This window comes from Anabrus simplex, chromosome 10 (genome assembly GCF_040414725.1).
Source record: "Anabrus simplex isolate iqAnaSimp1 chromosome 10, ASM4041472v1, whole genome shotgun sequence".
Classification (NCBI taxonomy): domain Eukaryota; kingdom Metazoa; phylum Arthropoda; class Insecta; order Orthoptera; family Tettigoniidae; genus Anabrus; species Anabrus simplex.
The window spans coordinates 9,384,695-9,410,628 of NC_090274.1; the positions used below are offsets into that span (position 1 = coordinate 9,384,695).

Below are 25,934 nucleotides of genomic sequence, written 5' to 3' on the forward strand. Positions count from 1 at the left end.
TCCCTGGTCCAGGTCTTTGAGGATTGAACCTTATCTGGGTTGAAATCTAATGTTGTTATAGCAAATAACCAATGAAGTTTAAAATTACAGACGCAGCCAGAAATCTAATGTCATCCCTCGGATGAAAGACCGCCATGGAAACTAGTTGGCCACAGAGCCAGGCAATTTGTCCTTGTGTTCCTTTTCAGACACACCCTCAGTGGAGGCGAGCTGCATGTACCTGTTTGACCACATGTTAGCCCCCTTGGTAGTGCCGGCAATGAAACCCAGGCCATTGATGACTGCAGCTAATTGGGCTAACAGTTAACGCTACAAGGGTTTTTCCCTATAATGCTTTTTTTTAAAAATAAGCCTTAGTTCTTATTGAATCCATTCTTGGGATGTGGCCAGAGCATTTGTCGTCAGGAGGGTTCCAGGTTTTCAAATGCCAATTGGGGACAGGTAATGACGCATTATTATTACTTAGGTTATGTCGAACATTGTGGTAGTAAGCTCACCAGACAAAACAATAGCCACTCTAGTGTGCACGCACAGATTGTTACGCTGTACAGATGGCGCTGTGAACGAGTCCCATACTCAACAGCAAGCGCATCCCTCTACATGAGCATAAGGCAGTACTGATCAGGGAGACATTGATGTTTCCAGCGGACAGTGTACATCGAGATGGGTAGATGTAAGGATGTGACAGAGTGGCAGAAAAGGGCAATACAACGCTTGAAGTTGCTGGATTTGTTGGTGTTTCACAGCAGACTGTTCATTGTGTCTACAAGCTGTGGTCACGAAACAGGACGTCCGATCCTGACTGAGAGGGACAGAGACTTGTTTCACGGCTTGTGAATCAGAATTGCTTCCAAACCAGACAGGAATTGCTGCAGTCAGTCAAGGAAGGTCCATCCCAAACTGTTAGCAAGAGAGCACTGCAACATGAAATGCATGCAGTGAACGTCTGGAGTCGGTCACTTCGCAAGAGGCCATTGCTCACACAGGCACATAAAGTTGCGCATCTTCAGAGGGCTGGAAATGATTGAACGTGGATGGTACCTGACTGGTGAAACATAATGTGGTCTGATTAATCACGTTTGTGCTTGTATTCCAATGATGCACGTAGTCAAGTGTACTGAAAACCAAATAAAGCATTTCATACAGGATGTGTGGAGGGTCAGGTTCAAGCTGGAGGGGATCTGTGATGTTTTGGGTGTATTTTGCGAATCGTGAATAGGGCCTGCTCACTGAGATGACCACTAACACGAACCAGCATGTTTTTAACACTCGTCTGCATGAAAGACTGCTGAATACTTGTGACCCCGCTGCCCTCTTCCCGTAATTTTCGGCATAACTGATCACAAGTTTATATGATACAGTATTACTCGAATACTTGCTCAATGTAGACTCGCAAACAATTTTGTGATCACAGAAAAAGCATGTCTCGTACCCAAAACATCATAAAATATGTTTGTACCAGACTGGAATAGAGCGTCAGTAGACACTTCTGTGCTGATTCTCTCACTAAACTAGTGCCGTGGTATTTCCTACCGGCTGATAAAAGAACATTGCCCAGCATTTGGAATGCCCGGTTTTGCAATAGGAAGTTTGCTACCCGAGTAGTTGACCATGTTCATTTCGAAACTTGTCCAGAGCTGTGTGATGGATGTTCGAAGAAGTAGGTGTTTAATATATGGGAACATTTCTTGTTCTCACTTCGGACATAAAAATGTTGGGATGCGTAAATTATGCAAGAAAATACGCTATTACACATTATGTTAAGAATGTAACATACTTGTTCATATAAACAATATTATCTTTATTTAGTAACACTTATATATTTCATTTTGAGGCCATGAGGGAAACCGGAAATTATCTAAAATAATACTGTGTAAAATACTCAGCGATTTAAATTTTGAACTAATTTGAATATGCCATTAACTTCATTATTTAATGAGAAACCATTCTTACTATTAAAGTTGGAGAACATTAGACTGTGTAAATTATCTAAAGCAACAACGATAACTTTGTTGTCAAATTTGGAGATGTGTAAAACAATTTTGTCTGATGGCTTAACCGTAAGTCATAATAAAAGGAATACACAGAATAATATTGCACAGTATGATGGTAATTTTGATTTTCGTGCAAGTGCTAGATTGGAGAACAAAACCCGATTTGGAACAATAAATATTTTAACAATGAATGGGAAGGAAAATGAATTGATTGATCTAATGGAGAGAAGAAAACTCGACATCCTGGGATTAAGTGAAGTAAAATGGAAAAGGAAAGAAATGAAGGAACTAAGAAAGGGGTACACATTGTAGAGGATGGGTAACAGTAAAGAGAAAAGAAATGCAGTGGGATTTATCATGAATCAGAATATTGAACAAATAGCTGAAGTTCAGTACATAAATGAAAGAATTATAATAATGCACATACATGTAAACAAGGAACTATTGAAGATAGTACAGGTGTGTGCTCCACAGACAGGATGGAGCGTGGAAGAAAAAGATTATTTCCTCAATGAACTAGACATGCATGTTGTTGGAGATGGGATCATGGTAATGGGAGATCTGAATGCCCATGTGGGAGCTGATAGAATAGGATATGAGAATGTTCTGGGCCCACATGGGTATGGCAATAGAAATGAAGATGGAGAGAAACTGTTGGACTTTTGTATCAGAAATAACCTGATAATAAAGAACACGTGGTTTATGAAAAGGAATAGCCATAAGATCAGCCGATTTAGTTGGGATGGACAGTATGGAACAATCGTTGATTTTATAATAACAGACCGAGAATGAGGAAGATATGTCATGAATACGAAGATAATCCCCAGTGAAAGTATGGAAGGCGATCATAGATTATTAATTATAAAATTAAAATGAGTAAAAATTCTTAAAATTGTACTCAAAAAGAAACCAAAGATCAGGATTTCAGAATTGGAGCAGGATAAAAGAATGGCACTCCAAGACTGGATAAAAAGGAAGTTGCCTAACACAGAAATACGAAGTGTAGAAGAAGAGTGAGAGAATTTAAGACAGACATTTGTGGAAGCAGCAGTCGTGGTATGCGGGAAAACAAAAGCAAAAGTTAAGGGAAAGGAGACACAGTGGTGGACAGACAAAATAAAAAATAAATAAAAGAAAGCAACAAGGTGAAGAAAGAAATGGATAAAAAAAGCAAAAAAATGTGTTAGAGGGATGATAATAAGATAAGAAAGGTTACATGTGGAATACAAAAGATTGAAACTACAAGTAAAGAGGAGTATCAAGGAAGAAAAGGAGATATGTTGGAGAGTTTACGAACAAAATTGAGCAAGACAGTCGTGGACATCAGAAACTATTATACAGAGTAATCAAATCGAAAATAATAAACCAAGAAAAAATCAATGCATTAGAGAGAAGATGGATCCATAGTATATGATGAAAAGGGTCTTCAGGAGGTGATCGCAAAATATTTTGAAAAACTTTATAATGAGGATGACTGCTCAGAGCAAGAAGGAGATAAGAAAATGGAAATAATAGATGGGGAAAAAGAAAACCCGATAACATGGTTGGGACTTGAAAGGGCAGTGAAAGCAATGACCATAAGTAAAGAAAGTGGGAAAAGACGAATTCAATGTTGATATTATTACGGCAGCAGGAATTAGTGTACTACAGTGGCTATACCGAACCATCGATGCCATATGGAAGGATGAAAGGATACCTGAGAATTAGCAACAAGGAAGCATTGTACCACTGTTCAAAAAAGGAAATAAGAAGAAATGTGAAAATTATAGCGGTATAACCCTATAATCACATGGGCTAAAAATAATGGAGAAGTCATAGACAAAGGACTGAGGGATATAATAGAAAAACAGATAGAGGAAGAACAATATGACACTAGACCGAATAGATAAACAATAGACTTGATATTTACAGTCCGAACGATAATGGAAAAAACACCTGAAAAGGAACAAGGAAATCATCTTTTTACTTTTGGATTTGGAAACAAATATGATACAGTTAAGAGAAAATAATGTATGGGAATGTTGCCCGGGTAGCAAGAAGGGAATTGGAAAGGAAATTTAAGGGAAAGAGACCAGTTGGAAGACCGAGAAGGTGGATGGATCAGATTTGCAAGGACATTAGAGAAGCTGGATTGGGTGTGGTAGAGGTAATGGAGCAGGAGAAGTGGAAGGACAGAAAGAAGTGGAGGAGGCTTGTTAACCACACCCGGGCAACTGGAGTGGGACATTGATAATGACGATGATAAAATAATATTAAGTGAATCAAATATAAACCAGAATTATTTTAATTTTTTTATTGAATCCACCAAGAAATGCATTAACAAGCACCTCATTTTTCTACATAGTCTCCCAGATTTTACACACATTTTTGCCACCGGATTGGCAACTTTTTGATGCTGTCCTCGAGAAAAAGAATGTGTGTGAAGAACATACTCTTCTACCGCTTCATCATAAAATCGCTTTCCTCTCAAGTGGTAGTCACAAGATGACAAGTTTAGACTGTGAGAAGGTTGTTCCAGAGGTGTCCAATACATTTCCTCCAGTTCTTCCCATGTTACACCACCAGTGTGTACTGGGCGAGTTGGCCGTGTGGTTAGGGGCGCGCAGCTGAGAGCTCTCAACCGGGAAATAGTGGATTCGAACCCCGCTGTCAGCAGCTCTGAAGATGGTTTTCTGCGGTTTCCCATTTTCACACCAGACAAATGCTGGGGCTGTATCTTGATTAAGGCCACGACCACTTCCTTTCCATTCCTAGGCCTTTCTTATCCCATCGTCGCCATATGACATGTGTCAGTGTGACATAAAACAAATAGCAAAAAGTGTGTGGCTTTGCGGTGTTGAGCAGAAGAACCACATCTCAGATCAGCTCCCGACGATGTTTGTGGCGATATGCAGCTTTTGTCTCGACCAAAACACGGCAGTAATAGGCTGCTTTCACTGTTCATTTATGCAGGAAATTCTTTAACAAAATGTGTGTATAGTCCCAAAAAACCAGTTGCAAGCGCCTCTCCCAGCAGAAAGACAGGTTTTGGCCTGAACTGGCCCAGCTGCACCTTGTTCCCACCACTCCATGCTAGCTTGTTTTACTCTGGGGTGTCATCAGAAATCACAGTGCAATTTCTGATCATAGCAATTCAGATGCCTCTGACAAACATCCTGGCAGAAATTGTTTTGTTTCTGACTGTGGAGACGAGGAACTCACAAGGCAGACAATTTCCGAAGGTAACCTCGCTATGGACATCTACCCGGGGCAGGACCTGCATAAGGGCTCGTGTTATGTCATGTAGTAGTGCTTCTTGATGATGGCTTGAACACTACCTTATTCCACAATAATATAAGAAATTTATTTTAACTCAACCTGTTCAATACAGTACAAGATGTTAACATACTAAACATTGTTAAAAATCGTCGAGACATGTTTCGCCCCTTCTGTGGGGCATCATCAGTCATATCAAATACCTCAAAATTCTACCAGACGTCTGGTTGGAAATTATAAAAATATATATATGACTGATGATGCCCCACAGAAGGGGCGAAACATGTCTGATTTTTAATGAACTAATATGTTAACATCTTGTACTGTATTGAATAGGTTGAGTTAAAATAAATTTCTTATATTATTATAAATTAAGATTCTTTCAATACGGAGAAACTGATTTTCATTACTTGTAAAAACCTTATTCCATCGAGCGAAACAATTTCAGAAATTTTTATGCTCCTATTTTCTTCAGTAAGGTCACTTACAGTACGAATGTTACCTGGAGTGATGCTTGTCCGCAATTGTCTTTGGTGGGGCTCATTTTTCACTTTTTCCCCGTGCTGCCAAAAATTGTTTGTGCTATTGATACACATGGAACTTTGAAAGGGTTGCTTTCCCAAACTGTGCATGGAGCCTTCTTTTACTGCAAAATGGACATGCTCGCTTATGGCATACTGAAGTGAGAGGTTGCTCTTTTGTTTGTGATGCGTCAAGACCCCTACTCAGAACATCCCCACAGACATTCTCTCAAAATCCCTCCCATTTCCGTTCATTACTAGAGCCGCTAATTTTTAATTCCGGTTTACATTTGTTGCACCTGGCATTTTGTAAATTGAATGCATTAATACTACTACATATTCAATGAATATTTCACTGATATTTACTACATTTTATGTACAAATTTCGTACTTCGATGATACATAAAAATCCAGGTCCTGGTCATCGCCATATCTCTTCCGTATTTGCAATGTTTTTCTACTAACAGTCTTATAACATACATGCATACCTTCATATTACAATATATTTTTGTATTCTGGAAACCTTGCTCTGTTCAAAGAAATGGGAAACAAAGACATTAATAATTTACAATTTTCTACATCCAAGCACCTTTAACAAATGAACATGCTTCCAGTATGTTGTTACGACTGATCATAGTACATACCTGCCAACCCTTCTGATTTATCCGGAAGCTTTCAGTTTTTAACTCTTCTTCCGATTTTTTTACTTCCTATTTTTGACCAATATAACCTCCAGTACATTCAGTGCTCTTCCCCTATGATAAAGGATAAATTCTTGTGTGCTTGTGTAATTTATGCAAACTCATTTTCAAGCGTATTTATTTGATGCTTTATTTCACGAGTGTATCGTCCGTCACCTTCGTGTATTGTTTCCCGCTCGCCACAGCAGCGTGTGTTCTTTACAGCTGGGGATTCGGGACTGCAGTCGCCCTACAAGCAAGAGAGGCTAGCGTGCGCTAGCGACTCCGTTAATTGCAACAAAGAATGAGTTTGTGATTGTGTGGTTCGTGCATTGTTAACATAGTTTGTGCGTACTTTCGTTGCAGTTCTGTGCATTTACCCCTATCAAACTCGTATGTTAATAATGCAGAGATGCCAACTTTCCCGATTTAAGCGGGAGACTTCCAATTTTTCATTGTTCTTCTCAATCTCCCGATCGCCAGGACCAATCTTCCCAATTTTCAGAACAGTTTTCATATTATTTCAAACTCCTGCGCATTTCCTTGTTTTATCAATATATGCTTGAGTATGGCTGGTCGACAGTAGTTCTAATAATCGCAACCGGATGACAGTGTGGGGCACGGTGTCCAGCTGTGTACTCCTCTTTGGTTTATAACACAGTCAAATACTCAAATAGCTTAATAATAGGAAGTAGAAGTCTCAAGTGAGTAACCTAACCTCAGAAGTCTCACTATGGCCATCTACCCAGGGCAGGACCTGCGTAAGTGCTCGTGTTACGTCATGTAGTAGTGCTTCTTGGTTGTATGTCTTAATATTTGTTTTGGCCGAGATGTCAAAAAAGAAATATGATGCAGTGTTTAAAAGCACTTAAAGAAAAGAGTTTCCTTGTTTCAGTGATCCAGGAAGGGACCAACGTTCACATTCTATGCTATATATAGCTGTCGTTTTTTGGTGGCGCATGGTGGGAAGTGCAATATACTCGGCAAACAAAAATACATAAGGAGAGTGCCCAGTACGTAGAAAGAAACCAGAAACTGAACTTTTCATGTAAAAACCAAGATGGAAATCCTGTGATGAATGCCGAGGCTTTACTTACATCATTTGTTGTAGAACATAACCTGCCTGTAAATAGTGCTGACCAAGTGGATCCTCCATTTTGCAAAATGCTCCCAGATTCTGAAATCGCTAAACGATATGGGTGTGCTAGAATAAAAACAGCGGCTATCATTACAGAAATATGCATGGAAGAAAGGGCGAAAATTGTATCATATTTGCAGGTGAATGCATTTTCTGTTGCAAGATGTCAACATGATGATGATGATGATAAAATAATATTAAGTGAATCAAATATAAACCAGAATTATTTTAATTTTTTTTATTGAATCCACCAAGAAATGCATAACAAGCACCTCATTTTTCTACATAGTCTCCCACATTTTACACACATTTTTGCCACCGGATTGGCAACTTTTTGATGCTGTCCTCGAGAAAAACATTCTTTTCTCTTTACTTTTACCCATCCAGTACAATGTGTACCCCTTTCTTAGTTCCTTCATTCCTTTCCTTTTCCATTTTACTTTACTTAATTCCAGGATGTTGAGTTTTCTTCTCTCCATTAGGTCAGTTAATTCATTTTCCTTCCCATTCATTCCATTGTTAAAATATTTATTGTTCCAAATCGGGTTTTGTTCTCTGATCTAACACTTGCACGAACTTGATGAAATTCAGAGTTGTCTACTCTCTGTGCCTAATTTAGAAGGGGATGCTATTGGAGGTAACTTTGCCAATCTGTTGCTCTCAACTTTTCAGAAATTCTGCATTCCATTAAAAAAACTGTCTAGCTCTTAGTGCTCCAGTAATGGTAGGATTAAATAATGTTGTGGCAGGATGTTTGAAGTGTGAAAATAGAAATATAATCATCATAGGCTGCTCTTGTCACCCAACTAATCTTGCTGCAGAGAAGGGTGCAGCATACTTGTCTGTAAATGTAGATGAAAGTATAATTGATATATTTTATTATCTGGAAAGGAGTGCAAAGAGGGGGGGGGGGAATAAGTTCAGAGAATTCGACTTTACACAACACAGATCAGGAAAATTCCGAAGCATGTGCCTACTTGATGGCTATTACTAAGAAAGCCTTTAGATAGGATAGGATTTTGCTGCAGTGGGACCCTTTGGTTACTTTATTCATGTGCGAAATTGTGAGCAAGGATTCTCAGATGGGAACTTTTGAAGGCTTACAAAATTCCTAAGCACAATCTTGTTGGTCTGAAAAGGTGAAGCAAGGTCATAATATGTTACCACACTCCTCAGTTATAAGGAAAACCCAGTCATCAGTTTCACCCCTCAAAAAATTGAACTTATGATGACACTAAGAACCATGGTTTATCACATGGAGAATGACTGTTCATGTTCCTTTCATCAAAATTAGATAAATCATTTTGCATTTTCCTCTCGAGCTTTATGGAAATCTTTGAGAATCCAAACGTTCCTCTTCAGTCAAGCATGCCGCACATCCACTTATTGAAGTAAGTTTTGGAGGAACTATTGAAGAATGTGATGGCAAGGTTTGTGAAATGACATGTTATTAAGAGCTCCTTCTCTCTCCTTGATGTAGGTTATCATACTCCAGCAAATCAAAAGGATGACTGTGATCTGATGATAGGGAACTCTGCATTTGTTTTGGTGAACTCTTTGAAGTCTGAGGAAAAGTGCATATTCTTTAAGTCTGTTGGAAAGAGTTTCTCTTCATCATGTGCACAAATTTCTGTTCAAAAATGTTTTAATTAATGCAGAACTTGCAAATATGTCTGCTATAAGTAAGGCATCATTTTCTAGCCTTAGATTTTTCATTAACAAGTTTTCAAATATTCTGACTAGTGAAACAGAACATTTAGATAAAGAAACTGATATTCTGCACTCCCAGTTCTGTAACTTTCAGCTCGAAGAAACAGACCTGGCAAACGGAAGAACTGGTGTTCAGTGGGCATTGGTAGGTCAGAAGAAATCAGCTGATGGTGTACTTAAATATGACAGACTCTCTAAGGTGATGCTTGCTTTTTATTAATTCCACATAGCAATGCAGAACATGAAAGGATTTTTCTAGTAGAGTCACAAAGACAAAAATACAGTTCAGATCCTTGCTGTCTGAACAAACTTTGGAGAAACTTTCAACCTTAAAATCAGCTCAGCAAGGCAAGTGCTTCGAGCAAAAATTTAGTTCAGAGTTTCTGAAGAGGGCTAAGTCAGCTTCAGGTGTGTTGAACAGCAATTAGTCGTAATGTGTTCAGCATGTTGAAGGATGAAAAGTCACATGTTACTAAAGTTCAGGTGTGTCCAGTATTTGGTTTTCACATATAAACAATGAAAAATACATATTCATGTTTGTAGTCCTAATAGATTTCTATTGAATAGAATGCATTGAATCATAATGAATTAGTACATGCTCTGCCATCAGTGATGCGTCGTTATACATCACGATTCGCTGCCAATTTTCTCCAGATTTTTTTACTTTTGAAAGGTGGCACGTCTGATAATGTATGAGACACACTGATTTGTTTTGTATGTGGTAGTTTCACGTTTTCAGTGCATTTGTGTTCCTTCTTACTTCATAATTTTAATTAGTAGAATGTATTTCAGGGAGTTGTGTCGATGACAGTTTCCAATATTTTCTCTTCATGTTATGGCCAAAACACACAAAAGTTATCTCTGAGTGTTCAGAGATACCTATAAAATTAAATTTCCATTCATTTTACAGTCTAATAAAGGGAACTATTATGCATTTTTGTTGAGTGTATCGGTGTGGTATAAATATTATTATTCTCATGTATGTGTGATAAATTAGAATGATTAGGCACATTTTCCTGTAACCATTTTTGTTTTCTTAGTTTAAATTTAATGGTCAATCTGTATTGTAACTGTAGATATGTGTGCCTTTTATCCTGTCATTTCTTCACCTAGACCATGGTGAAATAAATGTGATGAAATCCAAGAATTCCTATTTTTTACTTCTAAAAGTTGGCAGGTATGATAGTAGGGAGGAAAATAACACACAGAATACCTAAAAGGACAAGTGCAAAGTGTTCATTGTTTGAGACTGTTCCCGGCCTCAAACTTCAGTTCCTTGCTCTCTCTCTTTCTATCTCTCATGCTTAACGTGCGTCTTACATTTCAGGGGTGAGGACTCCCTACATGAATATCTGGAGGTGAAGACTGTGTCCATCAAGATGCCGAGCAAGAACTGAAAAAGTTACCTAACTGTAACCCCTCCACTGTGCTGAAGTCAATGTTTTGTGCTGTATGTTTACTCAATATATAATAAGCATTTACTATTTTTGAGATTTTGATTCCTTTTTGAAAAAAGGTTGCCACCTTTTTAACCCTGAAAATTTGGATTTTTGGAATTTTGTGTGTGTTTTTTTCATTTTTTTTCCCCCTCCATTTAATGTGTTAAGTGATAACAAAAAATGTGAGGTACAGTAATTCATCTTTCAGCTTTTAATATTATGCAGACCCTCATGTAACAAAAAACAAAATTCTATATTATAGCTTTAATTGTTCCAATTTACAACATGCCTACACTCCTATTAATTAGTAGATGAATAAGTTTGAGTGCTGATTTTTAAAGTTTGAATTCAAGAGGACAAATTGGGGAAATATTTTTTTGTAGGAAGAGGAGTTAGGGATTGGAATAACTTACCGAGGGAGATGTTCAATAAATTCCAATTTCTTTGCAATTATTTAAGAAAAGACTAGGAAAACGGATGAGGAATCTGCCACCTTGGTGATTGACCTAAACAAGAGAATTTAAAAAAGAATTAAAGAGGCTAAGGAGGAGGTGCAGGTTGAAAAGAAATAGAGAAAGAAATGGTTGTGGAAGTAATGAGAATTTGAAAGAACTTGGTAGGAAATTGAATCTAGACAAGCAGTCGGCTAAGAATGACATGATGGCAAGCATAATTGGCAGTCGTACAAATTTTAGTGAAAAATGGAACGGTATGTATGGGTAATACTTTAAGGCAGAAACAGGTTCCCAAAAAGGACATTCCAGGAATCGTTAATGAATAAATATGTGAGGATCTTCAAAAGGCAGAAGTATTCAGTCAGCAGTATGTAAAGATTGTTAGTTACAAGGATAATGTCCAGATAGGAAGAGATGACTAATACTAACAAGGTATTAACATTTACCTTCAATAAGTCATTTACAAGATACAAAAGTTGAAAACTAGAAAAGCAGCTGGAATTGATGAGATTTCAGGGAAGACAGTGGGTTGGGATATAATACCACATGTGAAGTACTTATTTTTGATTATTGTTTGCATCAAGGAGCTACACCAAATGAATGGAGAATTGCTATAGTAGCCCCTGTGTATAAAGGAAAGGGTGATGGACATAAAGCTGAAAATTACAGGCCAGTAAGTTTGACATGCATTGCATGTAAGCTTTGGGAAAGCATGCTTCCTGATTATAAAAGACATGTTTGCAAAATTAATAACTGGTTCGATAGAACACAGTTCAGATTTAGGAAAGATTATTCCACTGAAGCTCACCTTGTAGGATTTCAGCAAGATATAGCAGATATGATTCAGGAGGTCGAATGAACTTCATCGCGATTGACCTACCCAAAGCATTTGACAGAGGTCATGGGAGACTACTGGCAAAAATGAGTGCAGTTGGATGAAATCTTATTTTATCTTGAATAGCTACAATATTCATAGACCACAGCAGATGTCCTCCACCTGATTTTATCCACAATAATTAATTTAATCTTCTTTAACTCCTCAAGTGAGGTTGGCATCGGGAAGGGCATCCGGCAGTAAAAGCATGCAATATAACTTCATTTCACCTGGAAACTGGAGTTCAGGCATTTTACATTTAAAGTCTCTGACCCAGGCTTCACAAAAATTAAAACTGTTCAGCCATTTTTTTTCTGTAGAACTCATACATTCCACTTTGAAACATTGATCATCTTTACAATGAAATTTAAATTCAATACAAAACGACCTTGCATTGTTAATTTAATGTTCAGCTCTCAACATTGGACTGAAGACAATAGCAATACCAACCACTAAATACCTAATAATTACAGACAAAACTTTTGTTAACTCTGCCAACATCTGTTGTATGTTTATTAAACTAAATTTAATTCATTGATCACAAACCGAATTCGGGACAGTCTGTGGCCTGCATGGCTTTCTTCAGAGGTGCTGAAAATTTTGCTCTTGTTCAGGAACGACCCGGGAAATTAGAGATGGGTGGCAACCTTGAGATTAAATTACCCTCCTCCTACATATCCTTTTTTTATACTACAGTGAATTTTTTTTTCCATTTGACACTTCTGAACTATGTCCTTTTCTAGACAAAGGACAACTTTTAATTTCCCACCAGAAATGCAGGGCGAGATATGGAAAAACTGCATCTCAATAGTGGACATTCTCAATAACAGATGCCGGTCACTGGAAACTAAATATTATTGGATAAAAGTTTCTGGAAGAGAGGACATGCACACTGTTCTAGAAATGATGAATTTGAAAATGAAAGCTATGCAGATCAAACATCCTCTTTCTACAAAAGTAGATTAATAGATTGATATTAGCACATATGAATTTGTCGAACTCCACTGCTGGTGACTAATTACCATGATCTACGGTATCTTTCCCCCCTTTTGCTCAAGGGTGCCTCAATACCTAGGTTTTGCTAAGACTATGAGCTTGTGTCCTCGCCACCGAACACTTTCTCTATATCTGATGCAGTGATTTCAGGAACGAATATGAACACTACACTCAAGGTACTCTTACAGACAGTTTGGTCAGAATTCACATGCATCTACACAGATGGCTGCAAAACTTCAGAAGGAGTAGGATATGCTTACAATTGCCCATTAACAGCAGATACTGAAAAACAGTCCCTACCAGAACCAATCTCCACCTACACAGTGGAAATGCTAGGAATTCAAGCAGCTATACTTAATGGTATGTATGTATGTTCAGTCCGTCAGCGAAGCCGCTGGTGGGATCCTCAACAGCTCTGCCATCAGCTGTCATAGATGGCCTAGGCATCACTGAAGAGGCGTACTAGGGAAATGAGTGAGGTAGTTTCCCGTTGCTTTCCTCGCATATTTTATGGTACCTCACAATAATTCCAGAAAATTCTCAACCTAACAGACTGCTTTAGCATGTTAAAAGGTTTAAAACAACCTGACTGGACCACAAAGACCAATAAGTACAACCTTGACATTCTGAAATTAGTGAGAAATACAGAACTGCGAGGAATAACAGTTCACTTTCTATGGATCAAGGGACATTCTGGAATCTAACACAATGAAACAGTAGACCTCCACGCTTACGAGCAATCCAATTCTTGTACACACTTTCTCTCCCTTATCCATATGAAAGCTCAAACAAAATGGTCAACGGAATGGAATACATAGGATCTCCATGAGGGACAATATTATGCTGCACTTCAAGCTAATATCCCTAAACAAACCTAGGTTCAACAGCAGCAAACTTGCCAGACGTCGCATCACATCCCTCGTACGCATGCGACTCGGACACGGACGTTGCACCGACAGTCTCTACCGAATAAAAGTGTTGGACTCTCCCACGTGAGTATGACCTTCCGTGTGTCACAGATTTGAACCACGTTGTATTTGTTTGTTCAAAGTACAGTGTTTAACAAACAGTAATGCTCTCAAAGTTGATTAAAATTGGAACTCCATTCCCAACCAGTGTGCCAGTTCTTCTTTCTCCTGCCAAACAGAGAGTTTAAGCGACTTCAGCCCAATTTCTCAAACATAGTGTGTTAAATATATATATTCCATTCCTGACTCGGTCAAATGACTGGAAACAGACTTAGGATTGTTCATGATCAACTATGTCGCAAAATCGAGTCAATTGTCTTGCTGTCCTCTCCATGAATTCAGACATAACATAGCAACTTAAACCATTCGTTGCCTGACAAGAGTTTGGAGAGTTGATTATTATTATTATTATTATTATTATTTCGAAATAAAGGAAGACATATTTTTCTGTATATATAGGGGCACCAAGTAACTAAACTCGTCCCTGTAGAACCCACGGTCCTGAGTTGAGTGGCCGTGGAAAGGAGTAGCGGCGATTGGGAATTAGAAGTTGCGGGGTTTGTGGGATATAGCGGCCGGGGAGTGTTAACATCAGAACTGAAAAAAAAGAAAAAAAAATACAAAATGGTAAGTTGTTTAATGCTCTGAGCGAATTTCGACTCAAAAGGTAAAGATTGACTGCTAACCAACTTAAGTGCGGTAATACCGGTAATAGGTTTTCGAGATTTTGATTCAATACTACACAATGAAACTTTCGCCAAAGGAACAATATTACAGAATGGATTACTATTAAATGGAATTATGGCGCGTTTATACAATTAAAGATAATCTAGTATTTGACTACACACTAACAAACCAACAGATACTAAAGAGACTGACAATTGCGCGCGTCAAGCGGGTGAATCATACCGCAGTGTCCATGATCTTGGCAAAAAAAAAAAAATATATATACCCCTGTTAGCTTTCACAGCACATGCAAAGTCTCCACTACTTACTGTGGCGCAGTACAAATCGGTTAGCCGCAACGAACGAAATTTTTTGCGTATTTCCGTTAATCATTTTCTTAATAAAATGAAGATAATACGGCTTGTACAAATAGGTAGCTTTTATTTTTAAAAATCTTGTAAATCCTAGTTTAAGCCGGCTAAAATGGAATAAAAGAGTAATGTTTTCTCCTAAATGTTTTCTTCATCGCCGCTATTGGTGAAGAGTTGCGTCTTTACTTGGAGATCCGCAAGGATAGGCGCCACTGTTCTCATGAAAGATTGGCCTGGATGTGCAAGAATACGTTAAAACTAATAAATGACCATTATTTCTCGCCGTAAGCCTGGAGATTAAAGGAGGAATTGAAAAAGTGTAAGGTTACCGTCCGAAGCCATGACACTTTTAAACTTCGCTGGCCGCTTCTAAATTTTCTTCTTCTGCAAAGGTTGGTAACAAGTTATCTGCCTCATCCTAGGTGTCAAATTTATACAGCTGGCCTAAAATCAACAAATCACTACTGATCTGCATTTAGGGCAGTTGCCCACGTGGCAGATTCCCTGTGTGTTTATTTCCTACCCTTTTCTTATACGATAGCAAAGAAATTGGAAATTTATTGAACATCTCCCTTGGTAAGTTATTCCAATCCCTAACTCCCCTTCCTATAAACGAATATTTGCCCCAATTTGTCCTCTTGAATTCAAACTTTATCTCCATATTGTGATCTTTCCTACTTTTAAAGACGCCACTCGAACTTATTCGTCTACTGATGTCATTCCACGCCATCTCTCCGGTGACAGCTCGGAACATACCACTCAGTCAAACAGATCCTTTCCCCCAAGTCTTCCCAGCCCAAACTTTGCATCATTTTTGTAGCGCTACTCTTTTGTCGGAAATCACCCAGAACAAATCGAGCTGCTTTTCTTTGGATTTTACCAAGTTCTTGAATCAAGTAATCCTGGTGAGGGTCCCATACACTGGAACCATACTCTAGTTGGGGTCTTACCAGAGATTTATATGCCCCCTCCTTTACATCCTTACCATAACTACGCAGTTCAAAGATGTAAGTATTTTCAAAATACTTTTTGAGTTATCAATAAGAGCATGCGCGGTTTTGCATGCCGCATCAGACAGCGTGCGGTCGGGCAAGCACATATTGACACGCAAGCAGTTTCCCGAGTGTGATTCCAGCCACAGAATGGATACCAGGCATGTAAGCGTATCGTACTCATGTCATGGGTATGTAAAGTGTGTACGACAGGTGAACGCATGACAGGACAGGGAGGATGTTTTTAAAAGGAATGAAATAATTACTTTGACTTCAACAAAAAAAACATAACGAAAGCTATAATTGTCACTGGTTTCAGTGTACACTACACACTACTGTATGAATCGAGAAATAAACATAACAGTGGACACCTGAAGAGCTCCTCCTAGGAAAAAAAAATTAACAATATCCAAGAGAGACTTCATTGGAAATGATTCTAAAGGCGTGGGCACGGGAACATACTAACGTCTCATCAGTGTAATTGTTCGATTCCTGCCTCACCTGGAGAGTTCTATCCAGGATGCGTTTCTCCGCAAACAGCATTTGCTGGCTGTTTTCTTTGACTTAGAAAAGGCCTATGCCACCACATGGCGATATGGTATCCTTTCAGTCCTGCATCAATGGAGATTCCGAGGTAACTTGCCGGTATTTATAACAATTTTTTTTGTCCCTCCTTCTATTCCATGTACGAGTTGGGAGGGCATATTCGCAATACCACGTTCAAGAAAATGGAGTCCCACAGGGATCGTTTCTTAGTGTCACTCTGTTTGCGATTGCCATAAACGGTATTGTCGCTGCTGCTGGCTCAGCAGTATTACCGTCGCTATATGTGGACAACGCAGTCTTCACCCGCACCCTGAACTTTATTTAGGAAATTTTGCTCTTCCTGTAGTTGAACAGACTCCTTGGGCTCCTATGATGGCTCTCCTACGATTCTATAGGGCACATATTTTATCCAAGTTAGGCTACGGCAGTGAGCACATGGCTCAACAAGACCAAGCGTCCTTGCGAAACTGAACAGCATCCACCACAGTGGGGTTAGGTTCGCGACGGGAGCTTTTCGAACAAGCTCCATAGCTAGCCTGCTCGCTGAATTTGTTGTGCCACCTTTACACCTGAGGCGCCACCAGCTCCTTCTGTTGTATGCTGCAAATTTGCGACAGATGCCACTTCACCCAAGCTATCATTGCGTATTCAACAATGGACACAGTCTTCTGTACGTTGGTTGTCTTCGAGAAACACGGCCGGTTGGAATACGTTTGTATAGCAGTCGCAGGTTGTTTCACGTACCTTCGGTTCCTTGCATTGTCAGACAACCAAGTGGGGTACCTCCGTGGGTTGTGCGACGACCTGAAACAATCCTGGATCTGCACACTGGCCCGAAGGAAAACACGGACCCTTCAGTTTATCGGAGGCTCTTCCTGTCCGTTGTTGGCCGGTATCCAGGTTCCGTTGTCGTTTACACGGATGGTTCAAGGACAGAAACGAAGGTGGACTGTGCGTTTGTTGTCGACAATGATAGGTTTCTTTTTGCTCTCCCGGAAACCTTTAGTGTGTACACAGCAGAGCTCGACGCTATCTGTGAAGCTCTGCGGTACGCACTGTCCGATGAGCCTCGACACTTTCTTCTGTGTACTGACTCCTTGAGCTCGCTACAGTCTATTGATACCTGTTTCCATCGGCACCCTCTGGTGCAGCGGATTCAGGACCTGCTGGCCGGGTGTTCGGATGCCGGCGCCAGTATCACGTTTATGTGGCTCCCAAGTCACATGGTTGTAGAGGGAAACGAGTTAGCAGATAAGGCTGCCAAGGAGGCAGTAACACTGCTCCCGTTGCCTTACAAGGTTCCAGCAAGTGATATTAGCTCTCAACTGAGACATCTGGTTATGTCCCATTGGGAGATGGAGTGGCAGGCCACTCCGCTTCCAAATAAGCTGAGAGCGATAAACGGTACAACGAAGGTATGGAGGACTTCCTTTCGGGCTTCTCGGAGGGAAGCCGGTATTATGTCGTCTTCGGATCGGCCACTGTATCCTAACGCACTCTCATATATCGAAAGCAGAACCCCTCCGGTGTGTACTTACGGCGATCATCTTACCGTGGTACACATCCTTACGGAGTGCGTGGACCTGATCGGTCTGCGCCATAGTCTAAAACTCCCGAGTACCATCTCTCTCATCCTGCGCGATGACGAGCAGTCAGCCGACTTCGTCATCCGTGTGTAATAATGTCCTTTGTCTTAGTATATTTCTGTCAACTACGCTTTTTATCCCATTGACTCTATTTTAGTTCGTGTTTGCTTATTATAATGTGTTATTTTAATTAATAACTAGAATTATATATATATTCAGGCAATGCCGGATTGCATTTTCACCTGTATTTTTCTAAATTTTTGTAGATAAGGCATTGTGAATTAGATCCACTGATTGTTTTAATCTCATATCATTTTTCATCACCATTTATTTTAAACTCTTGTCAGTGGATACATTTACATTTTAATATTTTATCATCTCATGTCGTCCATCCCGTACCATTAGGGGCCGATGACCTTCGATGTTAGGCCATCATCATCATCATCATCATCATCATCATCATCGTCAGCTCTACTTAACATAATGATGGTGCACTGAGATACGGGGAGCGCTAGTGTAGCTAAGCGGAGCTCAGACCCCAGCAGTGAACAGCGCAGCGCGCAGTTCGCGTTGAGTGAATATCGTAGACGGTTGTTCAGTATTATATCAACACACCATGGCCACCAAGAAGCCTGACATCAAATATACACAGGTACATTAACTTACATCTTTCACATTCGTCAGACCTACGTGTTCTAAAAGCTCTCTATGTACTATGCATACACTTTGTGTAGAATTGTTCGGGGTGGTTTCCGACAAAAGAGTAGAGTTACAAAAATGTTGCAAAGTTTGGGTTGGGAAGAATTGGCAGAAAGAAGACGAGCTGCTCGACTAAGTGATATGTTCCGAGCTGTCAGTGGAGAGATGGCGTGGAATGACATTAGTAGACGAATAAGTTTGAGTGGCGTTTATAAAAGTAGGAAAGATCACAATATGAAGATAAAGTTGGAATTCAAGAGGACAAACTGGGGCAAATATTCATTTATAGGAAGGGGAGTTAGGGATTGGAATAACTTACCAAGGGAGACGTTCAATAAATTTCCAACAATCTTTGAAATCATTTAGGAAAAGGCTAGGAAAACAACAGATAGGGAATCTGCCTCCTGGGCGACTGCTCTAAATGCGGATCAGTATTAACTGATTGATAATTGACTGAGAATAGAAAGGTATGACTCCACTACTGCTTAAGTCTGTATTGGAACTTCGTAGGCTACAATTAGAATGGTGCCTACGCAGTTACTGTATGTACTGCTGCAATACGTATGGTCCACAGTAGCCAAACAGGCGCCACTACCAGAAGCAATGGCAATATTGTTTTAATTAATGTTATTTGCTTTACGTCCCACTAAGTACTTTTACGGTTTTCGGAGACGCCGAGGTGCCTGAATTTAGTTTTTACGTGCTAGTAAATCTACCGACATGAGGCTGACTTATTTGAGCAGCTTCAGTTACCACCGGACTGAGCTAGTAACGAACCTGCCACGTTGGGGTTAGAAGGTCAGCGCTTCAACCGTCTGAGCCACTCAGCCCGGCAATCTTGTTTTATTTTTGCGTTTTACGTACTACGTGCACTGTTGTTCTATCACCTGTTATTTTAGTGTAAGGTAATACTCTTGGTAGTTCGCATTAATGTTATTAAAATTGATAAGTGTCCATATTTTCCCCTTATGTCTGAATACTGAAACGTTGTTCTCTTAATTCAATCAACCATCATGCCCAGGTGGTGGATTCTCCATCAATTGCTTACTAGCCTTTTCTTAAATGTTTTCAAAGAATTTGGGAATTTATCGATGCAATTTTTGAATGTTAGTGACTTTCAGCGTTTGAAATCATTTATCACTTAAGTAGAATAATTGGATCTTAAACTTAGCATTACTAACCTAGACCTCTTCAGGGGAGCGCGCATCTTTCCATTTACTGAAAAGAGGCTCTACTGGAGCATTTTATAAGTTTGATGTCTTTGGAAGTACTGGAGAGGTAAGAAAGTACCTCATTCAGAACTGGTGAAGTTGCTGGTTCTGCTATAACTTCTTCACCATTTGTTTTCCCGTTTCTGGTTCTCTGCGATGGATATCAATTACTAGGAAGTAACGATCACAATTTTATTTCGAGAAGTAAATTACAAATAATCACTTTTTGAAAAAGTAAAGATTACAAGTAAAAATTATTGAAAATGTAATCGTTAAAATCCGATTACTTTAACTCAGTTATTCCCAACTCTAGGTATATCATAATGTAACGGTGGGTTTGATCATTCTATGCTGGGCGTTCTAGACGCTGTAGTATGCTACGGCAATCTGTAATTAGAATTTTCTAGAACTGGTGAATGTTACCATACTGAACTGCTACGTATATTGTCAAAGTTTCTGAATTATAAACTGATGGTTCGGGAGGGATCGTTGTTTGATCAGCTGCTGGTTATCGGAGAAGTGACTTCTGTCTCTCTGTCAAATCTGCGTCGAGGGAAAGTCCCTGCTAAGAATGAGACAGGGCAGTGATCTAGCCCATACCAGTGCATTATAAAAAGTAGGTCTCGCAGCAAAGGCACAGTTATAATTACATATTTCAATGGAAGCACGCCCCCCCCCCTTTTTTTTAAGGGGAGACTACCCAAAATTTTAACTTTTATTTTATTAGGATGATTTCAACCAAATGTTTATATAATGTTTATCATGTAAAGATGGAACAATTTCCAAGTTTTGTACTCCAGAACTCTGCATTTTTAATATGATTTTGACATCTTTGAAAACTGACTTTTGGTATTCGGATCTCACTATTCACATTCCAGATGTATTGGGTACCGTACGTTGTCGAGACATACTGCAACAGTTCTGTGCATAAATTTTGTAAGAAATTTAATTCATTTTCTTTCTTTTTTTTTCAAATTTTAAACTTTAAAAAGTTATTTATTTGTAAGTAAATAAAAACTGCATGTCCTATAATAGAAGAATGCAGATATATCATGACTACTTCCTGAAAAAAAAAGCACAGATTAGTTAATATTTAGGATAGAACAAGTATGTATGGAAGTTAATTTTTTTTATTAAAATGAATGCTAGTACAATACACGAACCCATTACAATTACAATTCTCCAGCACCACGGGGTTTCCTTTCCTGCTGCTGTATGACTTCTTGTAATTTGAAGACTATGGTAGTCACTGCTTCGCAAACCCCTGTGCGTGGGGGTGATAGAATTAACGCCCACGGTATCCCCTGTCTGGTGTAAGAGACGACTAAAATGGACTTCAGTGGCCCTGAACTTCAGAGCGTGGGTTGGCGACCACGGGGCCCTTAGCTGAGTATTGCCACTTCTTCCACTTGTGTCAGGCTCCTCACTTTCATCTATCTTATCCGACCTCCCTTGGTCAACTCTTCTTTTCCGACCCCGACGGTATTAGAGCATTCAAGGCTTAGGCAGTCCTTCATTTTCGTGGCCTTTATCTTTCTTTGGCCGATATCTTAATTCTCCGAAGTGTCGGATCCCTTCCTTTTTTCTTTCTCTGATTAGTGTAATATAGAGGATGGTTGCCTACTTCCTCCTAAAACAATAATCACCACCACCACTACCACTCCTTCGCAATACTTACACTGCCTGTAACAAAAATACCGGTAATAGAAGTTGCTATTTACACAATGAGACCGCGTGCCGCTGCTACTCTCTGGCAGGCACATTTCCCGTGTCCACTACTACAATATTCACAACCATAACCACTTACATTGGCATTCAATTATTTAAACATAACACAACTGATGTAAAGAAGAGGCAAACAAAACAACTGGAGATTTTTCTTACTAGGAATCTTTTTTTGCTATTGGTTTTACGTCGCACCGACACAGATAGGTCTTATGGCGACGATGGGACAGGAAAGTGCTAGGACTGGGAAGAAAGCTGCTGTGGCCTTAATTAAGGTACAGCCCCAGCATTTGCCTGGTGTGAAAATGGGAAACCACGGAAATCACTAGGGAATCGCTGCGTGTGAAGGAAATGCAAGGAGAGAACATTGGAACAAATAAGTCACCCGATTTGTATGGTGGTTTGAGGACGATAGAAATCAAACTAACTTTTTTTTTTTTTTTTTTTTGCAGCTGCCATTGTGCCTCGCCCCCACTCATGAATCCATATTTCAGATACTTTTCAGACACATTTGTAATTCGAATACAGCCAAATAGTTTTGGGATATTGAAGACCCTCTGCTTACTGATAGAAAATAGCTATCCCTTACTGTCCTCTCTTAGAATCTGCAAGAACACCGACAACTCGCAGTCAGAGAATTATGGAAACACAAATTGGCACGGCCTTCTGGGAAAGAAGACTGTGGAATGCGGATATTTTCCAAGATATTTGGTGTAGTATGGTAGTATTATATCTTTGATTATAAGATGGCGTCAAATCTTGCACAAATTATGATCAAAATTGTACAAAGTTCTTTTGACAGTGTAATATCGGCGTAAGAAATACGGATATCAAATTTTTACACTTCTACCATACCTCTTGTCACCTAAACTCCATAGAACTTGTATGGAATACTGTGGAGGGTAGAGTGGAGAACAAAAACTTTAAACATTGGACGAAAGAAGTCGAGAGCCTTACATGGACGCTATCGAATCAGTGAGCGTAGAAGAGTCGGAAAAGGTGTTAAAAATCAGAGCACCAGTACTGGGAAAGAGTTTACATCATGGCGGAGGAAGTTGAGAAGATTTTAATACAGCTCACCTCTGTTAGCAGCGAGGATGAGATAGCTTATGCGGCATTGAACTACTCGGCTAGAAAAAATATTCCACTCTATAAAATTAGTCCCTTGAGTGGCGAACTGTCTCGTTTGATTTGTTTATAGATTGAGCAACCTGGCTCAATGAGGAAAGCAACGGGTAACTACCTCGCTCATTTCCCTAGCCTTCAGTGTCTGGTAGGCTATGTATGATAGCTGATGGCCGAGCTGTTGAGGATCAAACCACCCTCCGGGATGAGTACTTACACAAACGTGCAACAATAAATCCACCCTTCTAAAGTCTAATCAGAAGAGACGAGCAGGTGGCTGCCCGGTTTGGGTCACGTAGTAATGAGCTTGCATTTGGGTGATAACAGGGTTCGAATCCCACTGTCGGCAGCCCTGAAGACGGTTTTCCGTGGATTCCCATTTTCACACCACGAAAATGCTGGGGCTGTACTTTAATTTAGGTCATACTCTCTTCCTTTCCACTCTTAGCCCTTCCCTATCCCATCGTCGCCATAAGACGTCTGTGTCTGTGTACTTGTAAATTGTAAAAAGAAAAGAAAAAAAATAATCTAACGCGATTAAAATCCCCGACCCGGCCGGGAATCGAACCCGGGATCCTTTGAACAGAAGGCATGCACGCTGGCTTCAGCCGAGGAGTCGGACGAATAATAACAATAAAAAGTAAACCCGTGTACTCATCCCGAGACACGGGCACACGCCCAATGAAATGAGCTACATGTACCATTTTCATCACATACCAACCCTCCTGACATTCTTAAATCTCTGGCAGTACCGGTAATCGAACCCGGGCTTCCGAAGACGGCAGCTAATAATGTAAAGCAAATTGTACAAAAAACTAAACTGTAAAGGGCCAAAGAGAGCTGGGAGGTCAGTTCGTTAAAACCTACTGTCTTGAATCTCTGGAACAACAGGGTGGAGGTGGACAAAAATGTAATCGTGCACATGCTAAGTGATTGTCTCGTTAGCGACAAGTGATACTACATCTAGTCTCTACACAAAAACCCACCCTCTTAATTATGAATTACTTTAGAATGAAAGATGACAGGTTAAACCGGAGAACCCGCATAAAAACCTCCCCTGACTCCGCTTTGTGCAGCACAAATCTCACATGGAGTGACAGGGATTTGAACCACGGAACCCAGCAGTAAGAGGCCGACGCGCTGCCGCCTGAGCCACGGAGGCTCTATTGTAAATTATCTAAAGTAACTATGATAACTTTGTCGTAAAATACGCAGGTATTTAACACAATATTTTACTGTTTCTTATCTTAACTGTATATAAGTGATTCAAAAATTTAGTGCAATAATACTATAACATATTTTATGAATATTACATATATATTGACATATTTCACTGATATTTACTAAATTTTATGTACATATTTGATACTTTGATATTGCATTTTTAAAAACCGGTCATATATTTGCTCTGTCATTCTAGATTTTACTCTTATCTAATCGCGGAGATAATTTCGGTGTTCGTCAGGAGATAATTTTATATCAGTACTGACACACCAAAGTGCCACGGCGCGCCTTACCCGTCACTTGTTAATCAAGTATAGTGTTCCATAGCGCTGTTCGATAGTGTTTATCTGTTTCAATGGGAAAGACCATGAGATAGTCGGTCGTTGGACATTAACACTGGCTGTTTTACTCGTCATTAACGAGGGAGGGATTTCCACATAAATCAGAAGAAATCAATATCTATTTAAAGCATCCCATATAGAGGTATCGGAGCAAACAACTGGCTCCTGATAGATAACATTCGGAGCTCATTCGTCCCGGTTTTCAGTGAGGTGTCCCGACGAGCTTGCATTCAGGAAGAATCTTCATTCATTTATCCAGAACTGCTTTAGCAACTTTGAAGTTAACGCCTTAGTAACACTTTATTTCTAGACGTAATTTATTTATCCATTTCCGTACATGCATTTTCATTGATATTTGAATTTAGCGTGAATTTTCAGGTCACGCAACTAGGAGCGCAACTTGCGAATTGTCTCCCATTTTAACGAGGCTAAATCCGGTAGTGTCGCGTATTGCTATATTCCGAAAATCCACGTGCTAAAACTTCAACGTTTCCAAAACAAAACCCTACGACAAAGCAAAGACAAAGTCACCTCCGTACAGGCCATGAAAGCCCTTGGAGGAGTGGAAGGTAAAGGCTTGTCTGTCTGCTAGGTCATCAGCCCAGAGGCTGGTTGGATCCTCAAATAGCACCACTAAAGGCTATGCAGCTATAGGGAAACTGCAATAACCAATGGCAGAGCCCAAATGAGGCGTACTAGGCAAGATGAGGAGTGAGGTAGTTTGCCATTGCTTTCCTCACTGGACCAGAAGCTGCCACTGCAGCACGACTGACCCTATGAGCAACACCTTTCATAACACTCGGACCCTATTTGTGCCCCATATGTCATTACTCAGCACCACCCATACCCCAGCAGCTACCATATTGTCACAGCCATGGATGAGACTGGGACTTCAGTGGAAGCTACACTTTGCTCTAGCCTGTGTCAAGAGACGGATACAAAAATACTGCATCCATCAAGAAATGGCAACAGGCGGAGGTAAAGGCTTCCACCATTGTTAACCGCGGCACGTGATGGGGTAGAGTGGTTAGCTCTACGCCCGGCCACCTTTGCCTGGTACAAAACCCTACGTCGAATGTTAAAAGCGCCTATTCTGAGAAGTAATAAAGAGATACGAACTGAACTTCGTATTCAGCTTATTAGATCTCAGATAAATAAAATAGTCAAGATGGTCAAGTCTAGAATCCTCCTAAATCATTCTACCGACTAGGGTCATCCTACTTTTAAAATAGGTCGTAAGGAACAAGAAGCCGAATACCCTTTTCAAACATCGCGGCCCTTGTCTCACGACCTGTTTTAACTGGTCGCTTCCCCAATTTTCGGCCTGATTTGATATAACAACGTAAATTCTAAATTAATCCCCCTGAAATAGCCCGTTTGTTAAGAAGGGAAGCTTTCCGCCCCTTCTTCTTCTTCTT

At 39.8% G+C, this 25,934-nt stretch overlaps 2 protein-coding genes across 3 annotated transcripts in view; both read left to right on the plus strand.

Moving 5' to 3' along the window:
* LOC136882173 (aldehyde dehydrogenase, cytosolic 1-like) overlaps positions 1-25,934 on the plus strand; it is a 96,946-nt gene that overhangs the window by 60,683 nt on the left and 10,329 nt on the right. Inside the window, exon 12 of one of the 2 annotated variants that reach the window (XR_011018764.1) lies at positions 10,626-10,748. Coding sequence is in view for 1 of the 2 variants with exons in the window: in XM_068229465.1 (XP_068085566.1) it covers positions 10,626-10,695 (70 nt within the window). In the remaining variant the exon portion in view is untranslated. Of the gene's footprint in view, positions 1-10,625; positions 10,785-25,934 lie in introns of those variants that run through there. The other variant, XM_068229465.1, reaches the window with a different exon arrangement.
* The window catches only part of LOC136882174 (aldehyde dehydrogenase 1A1-like), a 66,915-nt gene continuing 59,697 nt past the window's right edge, over positions 18,717-25,934 (plus strand). Inside the window, exon 1 of the mRNA XM_067154725.2 lies at positions 18,717-18,843. Coding sequence (XP_067010826.2) covers positions 18,808-18,843 — 36 coding nt within the window. The 5' untranslated portion in view covers positions 18,717-18,807. The remainder of the gene's footprint in view (positions 18,844-25,934) is intronic.